The following is a 17,490-nucleotide window of genomic DNA, read 5'->3' on the forward strand; positions in this document are numbered from 1 at the left end:
ACCACCAGCGCCACCTGGGAAGCCCTTCCACTGGACAGTATACTGGTCTAAATCTTCAAACAGCCCTATGACATAGGTGCTTATCTCACAGGTGGGAGAAGTTAATGCAGCAGATGTTGCCAGCGCCCCTGGATCCCTCACGTTTCCCTGGGGTCACCAGCAGCTTCAGTGCGCAGTCCCCACACAGGTTCACAGGGTCCTAAGCTCAATCACTTGGATCTCTCTGCCTGAGAGGAAGACAGGAAATCTGGGGGAGTGCTTCCAGGACCAATCCTCATCCAGCGGGGTGAGGAAGGGTGGTTAAATACCCCAGCTCCCTTACCCCTCCCGGTGAGGCGTGTTCTACACCAACTCCCGGAAGTCTCCAGTGAGATCCAGCCCCAGCTGTCCACAGAAATAATCTGCTTTCCTTCTCCTCCTCACTTCTTTAGCCCCTCACCCCCTTCCTCCCCTCCCAGTGAAACCACTTGCACCCAAAGGCTCTTCTTGGAGTCTGCTCTTGGAAGATCCCAAACCTAACACACTGATACAGAAAGCAGGGAGACCCTCAGAGGTCATACAAATAGAAGAGACAGGCTGGTGACAGCAGTCTGGCAAAGGGCCCACATGACCCTCACGGCACGGCCACCAGACTCCCATGGCAGGAGGTGGACACTCTCCCCTCACATCTGCCCACCTTTGAGCTGCCCCCCGAGCAGAGCAGAAAGTCCCTTCTGCAGGTTCAGAGGATTTTGTCAAGAGACTGAGCTGACCTGTCCTGCAGCCCTGGAGCAGACACAGCCTGGCCGGCCCACAGCTGTCCCTTGACACCTGTGCCTGCTTCCCAGCTGGAGGGAGGCCAGCCAGGGCTTTGAAGGGCACTTGCCTTTGGACCCAGAGCACACACTGGGATCTGGGACCAGGGAAAGTTGCCTGTGGTGGTGGGGATCCAGGGGAGGATGTATTGAGCTTACTTATCAGTTGAGTTTACATACACTGGGCACTGTACCAAAGGTGGTGTGTGTGTAACAAATGCATGCTCCTCACAGCCACCTTCTGAGGCACACACTATTACTACGCCCATTTCATAGACGAGGGAACTGACTAACAGACAGGATGAGTAACTTGCTAACGTCACACAGCTAGTAAGTGTCACAGACAGGGTTCAAACTCAGGCCGGCAGCCTGGCTCTGAACCTGTCCTGCGTCCTGCCTCTCCTGAGACAGCAGGTGAGTCTACTGCCGGCTGCTCACTCTGAGCTCCGCCATTTTCCTGGGACAGGCATGGGCTTCTGACTAATCCCCAACTTCAGCAGAGCCCCACTGAAGAGGGACGGACGGACAGAGGAATGTGCCCTCAAGACTGGTAAGCACTAAGTTCCAGAAGCCGTGGGGGAGGGGGCCGGGGGCAGGTTGCAATCACTGATAAACAACACCTTCCCTCTCCATTCCCTCCCAGCCCTTCTGCTTTCTGACAGATCAATTAACCAGCACAGCCATTCGACCTCAGGGTAACCATTTACTCCCAGGCTCCTTACCAAAATGATTTGAGGGGGCTTTTAAAAAGATAACTGCCCAGCAGCTCCACCACCAGAGATACTCTGATAAAAAAATGCCTGACTACTGCCTTAATGGCCTTATCACTGACACCTTGATGATGTGATTTTGTTAGATCATTATACAGAGCGTGACCAGCTCAGCCTGTTTGTCTTCAAATTTTCCCAGTTTTAAAACTGAAAGTCCCTTGTTCTGGGAAACCCCTCAGAGACAGGCAACAGGGACAGTTGTTTACCCCCCATGACACAGGATGCAACCCACAGCATCTACCTGCTGAAAGTCTAAACATTTAGCTCAGAGTGTCCTTGGAGCCAAGGCAAAGAAGGAAACACCACCCTCGATGAGATTTTCAGTGTCTCTGATGGTGCTATCAGAGACCTTCCCACAATGGTGGGAACATTTTGCACTGTGCTCCACGGAGCCCTCCAAATGTGCCTAACGGGATGCAGGAACACCATTTTTCATTTTGTTCCATTTTAACCTATTTAAATAGTCTTATGTTGTTAGTGGCAGTTGCATTGGACGTTACAATTGTATTAGATAAAAACAAACCAGGCCTGAGAAATTTCTACCATGAGTTTATCATAGTTGCGGTGATACAGAAGTGGATTCCACCCAGGCACGTTCCTTTTCTTACGTATGTAATAACCTGTATATCAGGCCCTTGTATAACACAGGCCATGTGCTAAGCACTCTCACAAAACCCTCTAATGTGTGAATTCATTCAAGTCTCAAAACCACTCCAGAGGGCAGGCACTAAGGCTCCTCTTCCCTTGGCCTGAGAGGATGGGTATCTTCCTGCCCTTCCCAGGGAGAGACAGGATCCGGGAAGCAGGTGCTGGGCAGGAAAGGGCAAAAAGACCGGAATCAGAGCGGAGGCCAGGGCGGAGGGCTCTCCGATGCCCGTCTTCTCACCCCAGGCCAATGCTGCCTGCCTGACACTGACTCAGCGGAAAGAGTGAGCAGTGCCTGGCATCACCCCCTGGCACCAGAGGGCACCCATGATGTCGGAAGAAAGACCCTGTTCTGCCAGATAGCAGAACACAACCTCGACACGGAACCCAGGCAAAGTGCCTGTCATTTGAGCTCTGCGTGGTCTCCTGAGGCCCCTCGCCACACTGCCCTTCCCGGCCTAAACGCCAGGATCTCGGGAGCCTACTAAGCCCCTTGGGCTCTGGGCAGTCAAGGAGGGGCAGCCGTGACCCCCACACACAAACATACACACATACTCCTTCTGTGACTGGAAGCTGATGACTCCAGGTCAGAAATAACCCCAGAGTCAGCTCCCCGTGTGCTGCCCCTCCCCTCCCCTCCGTTCCCAGAAAGCCTGGGCCCTGAGTCAGAGGCAAGAGCCTGGAAGTAAACAACGACCCAGATAATCTGCTGTGAGCACCACGGAACCACGCTGCGGAATCCTCTGACAAACCATGGACCCCGTGAAGAACTGTTGCCAGGAATCACAGATGTCTTCCCCCAAATCCAGCTGTGTGCACTCAGGGCTGTATATACCTGTGCGGCGGGACACGGGGAGAGGTGGGAGAGACGGGGGAACGGTCTAGCGCGGGAGTGGGGAGAAGGGCCTTACTCTCAGGGGTATCCGGGCTGGCACCTGAGGAGCAAGGGCCTAGGCCTGCCCTCAGCGGGCCTCCAGTCTCCTGGCAAGGTGGGCACACACCACATATCAGACATAGTCAGAGGCTGGGGTAGGGACATGGGGGCTCACAGGATGGGGAGCCGAGTTGACCAGGTGTCAGATGCTCCTCCTTATTCATTCCCTCAGAATAGTCTGGGATGCCCGCACCCCACCCCACAGCTGAGTCACTGACCCCAATCCTCAGAGGAGACTTGGATGAATGAAGCTCTCCCCCGCTCACTCCTCTTCCCCTCCCTAGCAGAAAGGACATGTAACTGATGCCCAAGATGGAGAATAACTTCCAGAGCCCTAAAAATAACTGAACCACTTCATACTCTGACCTTAGCCTCCCCCCACCACCCCCACCCCCTAACCAGCCAGATAAAGGCAGCTGCTGAGGCTGGCAGGGGACACAGACCCCGAGCCAGGGCAGCGAGAAGGCGTCCGACGGAGCCAGCAGAGCGAGGGCAGCCCAAACAAGAAGAACGACAGAGCCGTAGGCCACACCTGCCGAAGACCCCAAACCCCATCAGCCAAGCAGAACCCGCAGGTGAGTAACCCGTTTCTTTTCTCTCCACACCAACAGGGCTGGTTTTCCAGGCTGGGACCCCCTCTGGCCCCTCTCAGGGCAGCATGTATTAGGGGAAGCTCTGAGTGAGTACTTTGGCCACCTGATGTGAAGAGCTGACTCACTGGAAAAGACCCTGATGTTGGGAAAGATTGAGGGCAGGAGGAGAAGGGGACGACAGAGGATGAGATGGCTGGATGGCATCACCGACTCGATGGACATGGGTTTGGGTGGACTCCCGGAGTTGGTGATGGACAGGGAGGCCTGGCGTGCTGCGGTTCCTGGGGTTGCAGAGAGTCAGACACAGCTGAGCGACTGAGCTGAACTGAGGGAGGGAAGGAAGGTGGGGCCACACATCTGGAGCAGGTGAGTGGAGGGGTCTGATATACAGATTCCACAAGGAAGGTGCCAGAGAGTTATCGCGAGCCCCATGGTAGTGCTCAGAGTGGCTTCCACAGGCCTGAGGCTTACAGAGGGGCAGGTTCCAGCCAGTCTGGCGTAATCCAGAAAGGCTTGCTGGAGGAGGTGGTCTGGAGTTGTGATTTTTAAAATCAGGCATGGAGCTCCTCAGGCTTCAGGGTTTCTTCCCAAGGAGCCCCAGCGAGGCCCAGTGTCTGGACAGAAGAGGTAGGGGAGGCCATGGGGGCCTGACTCTATGCTGCCAGGACAAGCCCCGTGCCCAGCTGCTGTGGGTAGAAGTCTTGGCATAGCCGGCTCAGGAATGTCTCCCCAGGGCTGGCCTGCGTCCAGCACCCCACATGGCCTAGGGCCTGGGTGTGATGTGGGCCATCAACTTGCCCAATAGGAAAGCCCTTAAGGAAGATCTGGGGGTAAATGTGGGGTGACCAGGTGTGAGTGCTAGAGTACACTGCCCAAGTATCAAGATGTGTGAAGCGGAATGGGCCAAGAAAGAGCAGACCTGGAGACAAAAGTGGGGGTCCCCCAGAGAGGCCGGCCCTGTCCTGGGAGGCCAAGCTCAGGAGCACCCCTAGGGTTCAGGCCTTACCCAAAGTCTGGTACCAGTGCTGAATTCGGCCTTCACCCCGCCCAGTCCCCATCCTTGAGAAACGAGGTGGGAAGGCCTTGCTACCGCCTGGGTTAGCTCCTTCCCCGAGTGACCTCGGGGGGTCCTCAGGTCTGCCCCCTCTGGACTCTGATTCTGATCACATGTGACCATAGCAGGGATTCTGGAGATTCCTGGGGGTGGGGGTGGGGTGGAGCTGGCGGCCCGTACATGCCATCTGCTCAGGCCACACCGGTGACAGGACAGGGGGGATGAGGGGACCATCAAGGCTTGCCTTTGGCGGGGGGTCCTCATGAGAACTCAGAGGCTAGAGCGTGTGATGAGACCTGGACTGTCGACTTTAGAGGTCATACTCCCTGGATGTCTTCAGAGGACAGGCTGGGATGTGGGTGAGGCAAGCAGGGCTTAGTTTCCCCGCTTCTGAGGTAATCGAGAGAAGGAAGTCCTTCCCCCACCCCCAGGTCCCTGTGGCCAGAAGATGGTTCTAGCTCTGGTCATCCTGCAGCCAGGGGCCAACCGCCAGCTCAGGAGGCAGGATCAGGAAGCCCAGGGCAGAGAAGGAGCCGAGGGGTGTCAGTCTCCCAGGGTCCCACTGGCTGAGCCTGACCTTCCTCCGCCCAGGGCCGCCGTGTGGAGGCCAGGACCTCGGCTATATTTAGCACTGAGCATGGCGCAGAGCTGTGGGTCAGGGGCAGTGGGGGGACGTGCTTCTCATTCTTTCCCTACTGGCCTCTGGGGACTGCTAGTACACCTGTCACAAGACAGATAAGACACCGAGGGCAGAGACCAGAGAAGGGCTTGAGCGGCAGGCCGGGGCGTGGGGAGCAGTGCCTTGGTGAAAGCTGAGGGGCACGAAGAGGGAGAAAGAAGGGGAGCAAGGCATGAGGCGATCGCTGCAGGAAGGCCCTCAGTCTCTCTGCCTTCCCTCCTGGGGTGTCTGCTGGGAAACAGAGGGCCACCACACCCACTGAGAAAGCTCACACTTCTACCCAAAGTGTTTAGAAACCCCGATCCAGCACTGCTTGCGCCTCATTCACCGAGGTCTGACTCTGGACCTCAGTTTCCTCATCTTTAACCAACAGTGGTTGGGCCAGAAGATCCTAGAGGTCCCCCTAGCTCAGAAAACCCCTAGCTAGGATTCAGAATTGGGTTCTGCCTAACTGTGAGACAACTGGTGAAGACTCACTCAGCCTTACTGCTTCTGCTGCAGCAAGAGCTGCCGGCCCCTGCTTTGCCTCCCTGGCCTGAGAAAGGAGAGCCAAGAGCTAAAGGCTGGACAGCCCCCCAGTGAAAGGGACAAGTGCGCCCTCTGGTGTTAAGAAAGGAAACATGACTGATAACTACTTCTATGAGAAATAGTCACCAGTTTGTGTGCTCAGTCACTTAGTTGTGTCTATGTCCAAACCTTTGCGATCCCATGGACTGTAGCCCGCCAGGCTCCTGTGTCCATGGGGATTCTCCAGGCAAGAATACTGGAGTGGGTTGCCAAGCCCTCCTCCAGGGGATCTTCCCAACCCAGGGATCAAACCTAGGTCTCCCTCATTGCAAGCAGATTCTTTACCCTCTGAGCCACCAGGGAAGCCCAGTCACCAGTTTAGGGACCTGCTTCTCCCTGGCCGGGATCCCTTAAATAAGAATTCACCCAGGCCACTCACCTGGGAGTCTACCAGGGAAAAACTGATTTTGGCAAAAGCAGGCAAGGATGGGACAGGACAGGAACAGTTTTCCCACTGCAGGATTGGGCACCCCTTAACTGGAAGACAGAGTTTCAAAGCCTGCAGTGCCCTGCTGGCTCTGTGACAACCCAGGTGATTCTGGGGGAGCAGGGACCCACCTGATGGATGGCTCATATGCCTTAAATTCAAGACTAGTCACACAGCAACCACTCAGATAGCAGGGTGAGACCCCGGTGAGGTCTGGAAAGGGGAAGGGGTGGTCTCTAAGCACATGCCACCAAGGGCTACTCTGCAACCAATCCCAGCAACCAAGCCCCATCCCACCTAAATTCCCCAACCCTATCCTCATCTCTGCCCCCTCTCTTCAGAAGGATGGCCAATGCCCCGACGCAGGTGGCCCCCACCCCAACCATCCAGATGGCAGCTACAGAGGACCTGCCCCTCCCTCTACCACCTGACCTGGAGGATCTACCGCCGCCGCCACCCAAGGAGTCCTTCTCCAAGTTCCACCAGCAGCGGCAAGCCAGCGAGCTCCGCCGCCTCTACAAGCACATCCACCCCGAGCTCCGCAAGAATCTGGAGGAGGCCGTGGCCGAAGACTTGGCTGAGGTCCTGGGTTCCGAGGAGCCCACCGAGGGAGATGTCCAGTGCATGCGCTGGATCTTTGAAAACTGGCGGCTGGATGCCATTGGGGACCATGAGAAGCCAACTGCCAAGGAGTCCGTGCCCGGTGGCAACGTCCAGGCCACCTCCCGCAAGTTTGAGGAAGGCTCCTTTGCTAACAGCATAAACCAGGAGCTGGTCGGACCTCGGCCATCTGGAGGGGACGTGCGTGCAGCCCGCCAGCTGTTTGAGACGAAGCCGCTGGATGAGCTGACGGTTCGTGAAGCACCAGAGGCTACAGTGAGGGAGCCTGCAGCCAGCGGAGACGTCCAGGGTACCAGGATGCTTTTTGAGACACGGCCACTGGACCGTCTTGGTTCCCGCCCCTCCACCCAGGAGCAGAGCCCCTTGGAGCTGCGCTCAGAGATCCAGGAGCTGAAAGGTGATGTGAAGAAGACGGTGAAGCTGTTCCAAACAGAGCCGCTATGTGCCATCCAGGACTCAGAGGGCGCCATCCACGAGGTCAAGGCCGCCTACCGGGAGGAGATCCAAAGCAATGCAGTGAGGTCTGGCCGTTGGCTCTTCGAGACCAAGCCTCTGGACGCCATCAACCGGGACCCCAGCCAGGTGCGGGTGATCCGGGGGATCTCCCTGGAGGAGGCGGCCCGGCCCGATGTCAGCGCGACTCGCTGGATCTTTGAGACACAGCCCCTGGATGCCATCCGGGAGATCTTAGTGGATGAGAAGGACTTCCAGCCATCCCCGGACCTTATCCCTCCTGGTCCGGACGTTCAGCAGCAGCGGCATCTGTTTGAGACCCGAGCATTAGACACTCTCAAGGGGGAAGAGGAGGCTGGAGCAGAGGCCCCACCCAAAGAGGCAGTAGTCCCCGGTGATGTCCGCTCCACCCTGTGGCTATTTGAGACAAAGCCCCTGGACACCCTCAGAGACAACGTCCAAGTGGGTCACCTGCAGCGGGTGGGTCCCCAGGAGGGCGAGAGGTTCACAAATGAGCATCTATCCAATGCTGACCCCTCAGCACCAACCCTCTCTCAGGGTGCCCCCCAGAGGGATGGGGTGAAGGGAGATGTGAAGACCTTCAAGAACCTTTTTGAGACCCTTCCCCTGGACAGTATCGGGCAGGGGGAAGCTTTGGCCCCTGGGAGCATATGCAGAGCAGAAGGAACCGATTCTGCTGGGCAGTCCCAGGACACAGGGTCCCCAATGTACGCCATGCAGGATGGCAAAGGTCACCTCCATGCCCTGACCTCCGTCAGCAGAGAACAGGTAGTCGGAGGTGACGTGCAGGGTTACAAGTGGATGTTTGAGACACAGCCCCTAGACCGACTAGGCCGAAGCCCCAGTACTGTCGATGTGGTGCGGGGCATCACCCGGCAGGAAGTGGTGGCTGGAGATGTGGGCACTGCCCGGTGGCTCTTTGAGACACAGCCCCTGGAGGTAATCCACCAGCGGGAGCAGCAGGAACGACAGGAAGAAGAAGGAAAGCCTCAGGGAGGCCCTCAGCTCGAAGCACCCCACAAGGGTGATGTGCAGACCATCCGATGGTTGTTCGAGACGTGCCCAATGAGTGAGCTAGCCGAGAGGCAGGGGTCTGAGGTCACAGACCCCACAAGCAAGGCACGGTCGTGCACCTGGATGTTTGCGCCCCAATCCTCGGACTGGCCAGAAGGCTCCAAAGAGCAGCACCTTGAGGTGAGCCAGGTCCAGGCTGGGGAAAGACAGACGGAGGGACACGTCTTTGAGACTGAACCTCTGCAGGTCTCAGGCCGCCCCTGCGGAAGGGGGCCTGTGCGGTACTGCAGCAGAGTGGATATCCCCTCGGGGCAGGTGTCTCGTCAGAAGGAGGTTTTCCAGGCTCTGGAGGCAGGCAAGAGAGAAGACCAGCGACCCAGGGAAATCCCTGAGCCCATCCCAGCGGGCTCAGTGCACAAGTTCACCTGGCTCTTTGAGAACTGCCCCATGGGCTCCCTGGCAGCTGAGAGCATCCAAGGGGGCAACCACCAGGAAGAGCAGCCCATGGGTCCCTCGGGTAAGGGGGTGCCGGAGAAGCAAGAGACTGCAGCTGAGGGGACCCTGCGAACACTGCACGCCACGCCTGGCATCCTGCACCATGGAGGCATCCTTATGGAGGCCCGAGGGCCAGGGGAGCTCTGCCTCGCCAGGTACGTGCTCCCAGGCCCAGGGCAAGGTGGCCCCCACGTTCGGAAGGAGGAGCTAGTGTCTGGGGAGCTTCCCAGGATTGTCCGCCAAGTGCTGCGCCGGGCAGACGTGGACCAGCAGGGGCTGCTGGTTCAGGAGAACCCCGCGGGCCAGCTTCACCTCAAGCCGCTGAAGCTGCCAGCGCCAGGCAGCAGCGGGAGCATCGAAGACATGGACCCTGAGTTCCAGCAGTTGCTGGCTTGTGGCCTCGGGACCTCCGCGAGGAGGACGGGGCTGGTGATGCAGGAGACAGAGCAGGGCCTGGTGTCACTGACCGCCTACTCCCTGCAACCCTGGCTAGCCAGTAGGGCCCCCGAAAGGAGCAGCGTGCAGCTGCTGGCCGGCTGCATAAACAAAGGAGATCTGAGTGGCCTGCACAGTCTGCGGTGGGAGCCGCCAGCTGACTCAAATCCAGTGCCGGCCAGCGAGGGGGCCCAGAAGTTGCCCCCGGCTGAAAGCATCATCCACATTACCCCACTGGACCCTGGCATGGGGATGGGGCATCTGAGAGGGCCGGGGGCCACTCCCTGCGCCCCACAAGCCACTGGAAAGGCAGTCTCTCTGTCTGGGGAAGAAAAGCAGGAAAGCAGGTGCACTGGGCAGAAAGAGACAGCAGCTTTAGGAAAGTCAGAGGCAGCCACGACTATGCCCCCAGGACCTAGGTTTCCAGACCTCCAGGTCACCATGCAGAGTCGAAGGACGGCAACAGCCGAAGCCCAAAGCCTGCAGCAGCAAGCTCGGAGCAAGCACAAGCCGGGCCCCACCCCTGGGGCCGCCTCTATGCCCACCCAGGATGGGCTTCCGCAAGCACCAGCCACAGGGACTGCCCAGAGCAACAGCAGGCCTCTGGTGGGAGGCAACCCCAGGATCCCAGCAGCCCCCAGAAAGGTCAGTGGGGAACAGAAAGCACTGCCCAGAGGGCTGCCTGGGGGGTGGGGGACTATTCAGGATGGCATCTACACTGCTCATCCCATCAGGACCTTTGACCTGCCCGGGGCTGTCCAGCCATCTGAGCAAGGATCCCTTCCACTCCTGGAAGGCCCGGGTCAGAGTCTCGGGCCCGGGCAAGAGGAGCCGGGGGGCCACGCACAGAAGGCCTGGGGGCCTCCAGAGAAGGTGATGGCAGGACTCGGCCCAGGGGGCCTCCAAGCTGCAGAGACCACCCTGAAGGTTGCCCCTTTAGCCCACCACACTCAGGCCTCCGGGCCTCGGGTGGCAGGTGCCAGTCTGCACTCCCGTAATGCCTCTGTTCCTCCTCCTCCTCCTCTCCCAGCTGCTGTGACGGGACCGGACTTCCCAGCCCAACCCAGGCATGATGAGAATTCCATCCGGCAGGCCTCCAAGCCCACGCAGGACCCCCTTCTCCACTCCCACAGCAGCCCTGCTGGCCAGAAAAGCCCTGGGGAGTCACAGACAAAGGCCCTGAAACCGGAACCTTCCACACACCTGAGAAAGAAGCCCCAGTTGCCCCCCAAACCTGCACACCTAAGCCAGCTCCCCCTTCCTCGCTGGCTGTCCAAGCCCTCAGCCCTGGCTCACAGCGCCGCTGAGGAGGTGAGGCACGGAAAATACAAACCAGGTGAGACTGCTACAGCCGACCGTGACCCTCGGCCAAACAAGGTCTCCACTGCTGCAGACCAGGGCCGAGTATCTCTGCCCCAGGATCCCGCTGGACAGAGCCAGTCCAGTCCCCAGCATGGCCCCAGCACCGTGGCCCCCAGGCCCACCAACAGCCAGGTGATGGGCAGCAACAACCACAGCCCTGACCCCCTCGGGCTCTCAGCTCTCAGCAGCCACCCCATCTCACTGCAGCAGGGCCCTAGCCTCCCAGGAGAGAAGTCCACAGATGGTTCCCAGCAAGGGGCCCCTGAGAGCCCTGAGATTCTGCAGGGAGGCCAGCATGAGCTCCAGGGCCTCCTGAGCCAGGTGCAAGCTCTGGAGAAGGAGGCTGAAAGCACTGTGGACGTGCGGGCACTGCGGAGACTCTTTGAGGCTGTGCCCCAGCTGCCAGGAGCCCCTCTGGATCCCGCTATCCCCTGCAAGCCCGAGGCCTCGGTGGAGCAGGCCTTTGGGGAGCTGACGAGGGTTAGCACGGAAGTGGCCCGGCTGAAGGAACAGACCCTGGCCAGGCTGCTGGACATCGAGGAAGCCGTGCACAAGGTGCTCAGCTCCATGTCTAGACTCCAGCCTGGGACTGACACCAGGGGCCACTCCCAGGGACCCCCAAAGGAACACAGTGCCCATGAGGTCAGTGTCACAGACAGTGGAGAGTCAGGCCCAACGCTCAGGCCAGGAGGTCAAAGCCAAACTGAGGGTATGAGCCATACTGAGGTCCAGAGTCAAGTCAAGGTCAGAAATCACTCAGAGGCTGGAAGCCAAGCAGCCCTGGCCACCCCTTCCACCAGGAAGCTGGAGACCTTGAGAGAAGACTCGCGCCTTCCCCAAGTGTTACCTCTCAGCAGAGAGTCACCCTCTTTCCCAACCTTTATCTCCATGGAGTCGGCCACAAGGAAGCTTCCGGAGGAGGCCAGCCCGAGGGGCAACCCTGAGATCTTTGTGAAGAGGGCACATTTCACCCAGGATGAATGCCAGACTCAGCCCCACCAGAAAGATATCTGGCACAAGGCTGGAGAGAAAGTGGCCCCCCAGCTCTCTGGACCGCCCCCACCTGGCCCTGCTGCAGCCAGCGCCCTGCCCACCAAGCAGAAGAGTGTTCTGGAGCTGCAGACAGCGCCAGGTGGCTCCCGGCACTACGGAGCCACAGGAACAGTGACTGAGAGGGTGGACCAGTGTGGGACCACAGTGCTCATGTCCCCCAGCACGGTCACTGAGCCCGCCGAGCCACCCAGGGGCCCAGGCCCCCACCTTGGGCACCACACTTCCCTCTTGATGAGGCAGTTTCTGCACAGCCCGACTGGGCTCAGCACGGGCCTGGCAGAAGCTGAGATGCTGCATGTGCCCTGTGGCCGCCCCACACCAGCTGCACAGTGAGCCCTTCCGTCTGCCACCAGTCTTCCACCCATCCCCAGGGGCCCGGGACGGAGGTGGCTGCTCACCTCCTGCAAGCACGAGGAAAGAACCAAAAAGAAAGGGCATGTTCTGAGATATAGGGGCAGTCTCCCTTTCATCGGTAGCATCCATGGGCCAGGTTCTTGCAAAAGGCAGGGGGGGATGGTAGGGAAGAAGCCCTCCAGAGTAGCCCAAGCCCAGCAACAGAATGGGGGCTTGTGGCTGCTTGTGAGGGATATAATCTGTACAGAAACACACGCTTCTCACACAGGTCTGGCCCGCATGCCAACACAAGTAAGTCTGCAAGCCACTGCCTGCGATTGAGCCCCCTGAGTGACCTTCCACTTTTTCAGCCTTTATTTCTTTAATATGAGTCAAATGTTCTCAGCCTTCTGCTCTTTAATTCCTAGAGAAGACAGGGCCAGCCGGATTGGTCTCTGTTACATGTTGACTAGGGCCCCAGAAGGACCCCGTCCTCAGCATCTCCCTCATTCAGAGGGTCATCCTGGCAGCACAAAGTTCACACAGACAAAGTCCATGATCATCAATGTCCCTAGAAGCCAAAGATTCTCTCCACCTCCACAGCCTTTCACTTTGTACCCCAAAGAGGAAGGATACAGTCTAATAAACCAAAGTTTTATTCCCTTCTCTCCGTGTCTGTCTGTACACAGAGCCTGGGTTCTCACTCTAGGGGAAAAGCAGCCACATCTCTAGTCCTGCAAACAGCAGTGTTGGAAGGCTCTGAAAAGCCACCCACTTCTTCTACCAACTTGGCTGGGAACCAGAGGCCCGCCCATCCCCCACTCTCCTTACTCCCCACGCCCCCACACATACACACACTGCTGGCCCCACACCTCTGGCTTCCCCACCTAGAGGGAATCTGCCAAGAGTGGAAGAATGGCCCAGTGAGGCCCAGGAAGGAGGGAGGGCCACAAGCCAGGAGAACTCCAACGGCCGAGACTGCTGGGCCACTTCCTCCGGGTCAGACCAGGTACAATGTGCAGAGGTTCCTTCCTGGGAAGGGGAGGAGGGCACAGATCCCAGCCTGGAAAGCCAGGATGATTTGGTAAAGGACCCTTTCCATACTTTCAAAAAGCACTGAGCAACTGCTGCATGCCAGACCTGTTCTGGGCAGCATGGACCCAGAGATCATGGGATCATGGGAGAGCATGGGATCATTAGACTCCATCACACTCAAGGAACGGACTCTCTAGAATGAGAAGGCAGGGAGACAATGAATAATTAGGAAATATCAGATGAGGAATAGGGGTGATGCACGTGACTAGGCCACTCTCCCACTGTGGGGTGGGAATTATAAAACATGTCATGTGACAGTGACAGGTGATTGCCTTAAAGCACGTGGCCAAGGCAGATTTCCCCAAGGGGGGAAAAAGGGTTTTCAACTGAGATCTTAGTAACAAAAAGCCAGTTACCGGGAAATGGGCAGGGGTGGGGAGTGCCAGTTAGGCAGATGAGCACATGCAAGAACCCAGAGGTGGGAGTGAGTATAATTTCTGCATTTCCTAAACACCCTTCAGTGTGTTGTTGTTCAATTGCTCAGTTGTGTCCAACTCTTTGTGACTCCATGGATTGCAGCATGCCAAGTTTTCCTGCCCTTCACTATCTCCCAGAGTTTGCTCAAATTCATGTCCGCTGAGTCAGTGATGCTTTCTAACCATTTCATCCTCTGCTGGTCCCTTCTCCTCCTGCCTTCAGTCTTTCCCAGGATCAGGGTCTTTTCCAGTGAGTCAGCTCTTCACATAAGGTGGCCAAAATATTGGAGCTTCAGCATCAGTCCTTCCAATGAATATTCAGGGTAGATTTCCTCTAGAATTGACTGGTTTGATCTCCTTGCTGTCCAAGGGACTCTCAAGTCTTCTCCAACACCACAGTTCAAAAGCATCAATTTTTCAGCACTCAACCTCCTTTATGGCCCGACTCTCACATCTGTTCATGACTGGAAAAACCACAGCTTTGACTATACAGGCCTTTATTGGCAAAGTGATATTCCTGCTTTTTAATACACTGTCCAGATTTGTCATAGCTTTTGTTTCAAGAGGGAAGTGTTTTTAAATTTCGTGCCTGCAGTCACAGTCTGTAGCGATTTGAGAGCCCAAGAAAATAAAATATGTCACTGCTTCCATTTTTCCCCCATGGGACTAGATGCCATGATCTTAGTTTTTTGAATATTGAGTTTACCCTTCTGAACAGAAAGGGGCTTTATCAACAATTGTGCACCCCGACACACACACACACACACATCCTGCCCCCAACAAGGTTAGGCAGGAGCTTGTCCACAGTTTGCTTTTCTTGAACAGGTGGGCTCTCATCTTAGCACAAGCCCAGGGCTGTCCTCCACACCCCTCTCGGATTCATCATTGCCTGCCCCACTGCCAGGTGTTCCCCTGAGGCAGCAGAGCTCTGAGCTGGAAGCAGCCTGCCCCCTGGAAGACTGGTGTATGTGAGCAATTAGAATAGCAAATCTACCTACCTGGGCTGGCTACACATCTTACTATTACGCCCCCTAACCTCTGTCCTCTGTTGGTCTCACTTGCTTACAGGGCCCAGCAGCTAAAGGCATGCCTGTTCTCAGTGTTCTCATTTGTTAAGTGGGGACGATTATAGTGCCTACTATTGTAAAGATTAAGTGAATTAATATGTATAAAGTGCTTGGAGATAGGCCCAGCATCTGGAACTCAAGGAAGTTCACTTTTCATATTATAATTATTAGTTTTAATCTATCTCTTTTTCTCACCTCCAGGTGGAGTCCCTGTCTTGTTCATCTCAGTATTCTTACTGCTTATCACGAGTGCCTAGAAGGCACTGCACAAATGTCGAATAAATGCACCCATGTGTGAAATGAAATGATTGAGCGAATTCACTGATTCATCCAACTAACACTTATTGAGCACCTACTTCATGCCAGATTCCTTCCAGGGAATACAGATGAACATGGCAGAATTTATCCCTGACCTCATGGGAAGCCGTATTACAAACAGAGAAGGTAATTTTAGAAGGGAACAAAGAAAATAAAACAAGTAGCCCACAAGAAGGCTGGCAGTTGCTTTAGCTTGGGTGGTTGGGGAAGGCATCTCTGAGGAAGCGACCTGAACGACAAGAGGAGCCAGTCCTAACAGCTAAAGGGGGCGGCCTATGGGGAAGAGACCGGAGAGGCTGGTGGGTGGGTGGTAAGCACATCGGTGGCAGCGCACACCAAGAAAAGCAGCAGCTACTCGTTGAGGTCTCGCCCAGGGCCCTGCACACCTCGCGTCCCACCTGCCGCCGAGACGGAAGCACCACCTCCCTTCCTGCCCGAGAGGGGGCGGGGCTCTGAAGCGGAGCGTGGGTGCCCAGACCCCGCCCCGTGCCTGGAGGGGGCGTGTTTCCATACGCTGTCTCCAAGGTGACGATGACATCACCCGGGCCGCTGGGTTCGGAACGTTTTGGGCGGCTATAGCCGTTGCTGGGAAACACCCGGCAGGCAGGCGCGCAGCCAGGGGCAGGCTCCGCGCGGCAGACGCCGGACGCCAGTACGCGCCGTCCTGGCCGGCCCCAGCTCAGAGCCTCCCTCCCGGATTCCAGAAGGACGCGGGTTCCGGTCCTCACCCACGTCGCGGCCCCGCCCGGGACCTTCCTGCCGGCCGGGCGCCTCCTCCCTTTTCATTACTCTGTCACTGCCTCTGTTCCGAGTTTACCCAACAGCCCTCATCTTCACCGCTATCATCCTGTCCCAGGCCACCGTCCATCCCCCTTTTACCGGACCACTGCCATAGCCTCCCAAATGGTCTTCCCTTCGCCCTGTCTTTACCGACTGTCATCCACCTGGCACCTAAAGCCCTTATCAAGAATTTACCAGACCAAGTCACTCCTGTATAACACCCTCTGCAAGCTTTCAGCTCGCTCAGTCTGAAATCTTAACTCTTCTCAGTGGCCTCTAAGACCAGAATGACTTGCCTCTCAAGCTTCCTCTCCAACTTCTTTGCCCCACGCTCCTCCTCACCCACATCTCCCTAGTTACACTGGCCTTCCTGGTTTTCACAGAACACACCAAGCTGATTCCTGCCTCAGGGCCTTTGCACCTGCTGTATCCTCTGCCCAGAAGTCTCTTCTCCCAGATCTTTAGTGGTTGGGCTCTTTCTCACTCACATTCCAGTTCAAATGTCTCTCCAAAAAGACCTTTCTTAATCTATACCTCCCTTGCCTCCCCCACTTATCCCTCCCCTTTTCCCCATCTATAGAGGCCTTCCTCCAAGTTAACATGCTGAGTTATTTTTGTTTTCCTGAGGACCTATTACAATATAAAATTATCTTTGTTCACATACCTGCTTGTTTAATGTCAGTGTTCTGGATACTATTCCTGCATAGCAAACCACCCCAAGTTTAGTGGTCTAAAAAACCATTTTATGATGCTCATGAATTCTGTGGGTCAGCAATTTGGATAGCACACACAGGACATGGCTTGTCTCTCTGCTATGATGTGTGGGGCCTCAACTTAGTCTAAGGCTGGGGGTAATGGGACAGTTAGGGTCTGAAAACACTCTCAGTCAAATGCCTGGCAATTGATGCTGGCTACTGGCTGGGACCTCAGCTGGGATGTCAGACAAACCACATATGCATGACCTCTCTATGTGGCCTGGGCCTCCTCAAAGCATGGCATTCTCAGAGTTTTGTTTCAAGTTTCCGAAGGCATGTGTCCCAACTAACAAGGTAGAAGTTGCATCACCTTTTATGATCTGGCCACAGAAGTCACACAAAATCACTTGGGCTGCATTCTGTTGGTTACAAATGAGTCACAAGTCTGCGCAGACTGAATAGAAGGGTTATTTAGACTTTACCTTTTGATGAGGAAGAGGTAACATTCCATGTGATCGTCTTTGGAAAGTGCCATCTCCACAGCCAAGTGTTCCTCCACTGGAATATCATCTCCATGCCAACCACTTCTTCTTTGCTTATTTTCGTATCTCCAGTATCTAGAATGGTACAAAAGCACATAGTAGGAGCTCAATCCATGGTTTATGGTGAATAAATGAAGACTTGTCTTTCAATGAGTCATTTGAGCCCAGTTCTTCTCCCTTAAAGTATAGTTCCTGTCCCAGCCCTTGATTTTGGCCTGGCCTGCTCTGAAGGAAGCCCAGTGTTTGCATTGGAAGGTGGGAGTCAAGCATAGTTTTTGGTTTGCTTTTGTTTTCTGGCAGGGAATGGAGGGTGGGGGAGAAAGGGCA

General features: G+C 56.3%; 1 protein-coding gene and 1 long non-coding RNA gene across 5 annotated transcripts in view; one reads left to right on the top strand and one right to left on the bottom strand.

Annotated features, from left to right (window-relative positions):
- LOC129548132 (uncharacterized) overlaps nucleotides 1-17,490 on the bottom strand; it is a 111,465-nt gene that overhangs the window by 80,334 nt on the left and 13,641 nt on the right. For 2 of the 3 annotated variants that reach the window (XR_016036234.1, XR_008684271.2), the window contains one exon: nucleotides 17,104-17,238. This is a non-coding gene — a long non-coding RNA (uncharacterized LOC129548132). Of the gene's footprint in view, nucleotides 1-7,709; nucleotides 7,847-17,103; nucleotides 17,239-17,490 lie in introns of those variants that run through there. The other variant, XR_008684265.2, reaches the window with a different exon arrangement.
- Nucleotides 3,582-12,911, top strand: XIRP1 (xin actin binding repeat containing 1). 2 transcript variants are annotated; one of them, XM_055414594.2, is made up of 2 exons: nucleotides 3,582-3,718; nucleotides 6,805-12,911. In XM_055414594.2, exon 2 carries the CDS (start codon nucleotides 6,809-6,811, stop codon nucleotides 12,248-12,250), a length of 5,442 nt encoding a protein of 1,813 aa, XP_055270569.2. In that variant the 5' UTR covers nucleotides 3,582-3,718; nucleotides 6,805-6,808; the 3' UTR covers nucleotides 12,251-12,911. The 2 variants fall into 2 exon arrangements, with proteins under 2 accessions (XP_055270569.2, XP_055270570.2); XM_055414595.2 differs by having other exon boundaries at nucleotides 3,588-3,718; nucleotides 6,808-12,911.

Source organism: Moschus berezovskii, chromosome 24 (assembly GCF_049115385.1).
Source record: "Moschus berezovskii isolate FMDL1 chromosome 24, NW_MosBer_1.0, whole genome shotgun sequence".
NCBI classification, from domain to species: domain Eukaryota; kingdom Metazoa; phylum Chordata; class Mammalia; order Artiodactyla; family Moschidae; genus Moschus; species Moschus berezovskii.

What these genes read in the sequence shown, in the direction of transcription:
- XIRP1 (XM_055414594.2), top strand. Translation starts at nt 6,809, where the DNA reads ATGGCCAATGCCCCGACGCAGGTGGCCCCCACCCCAACCATCCAGATG.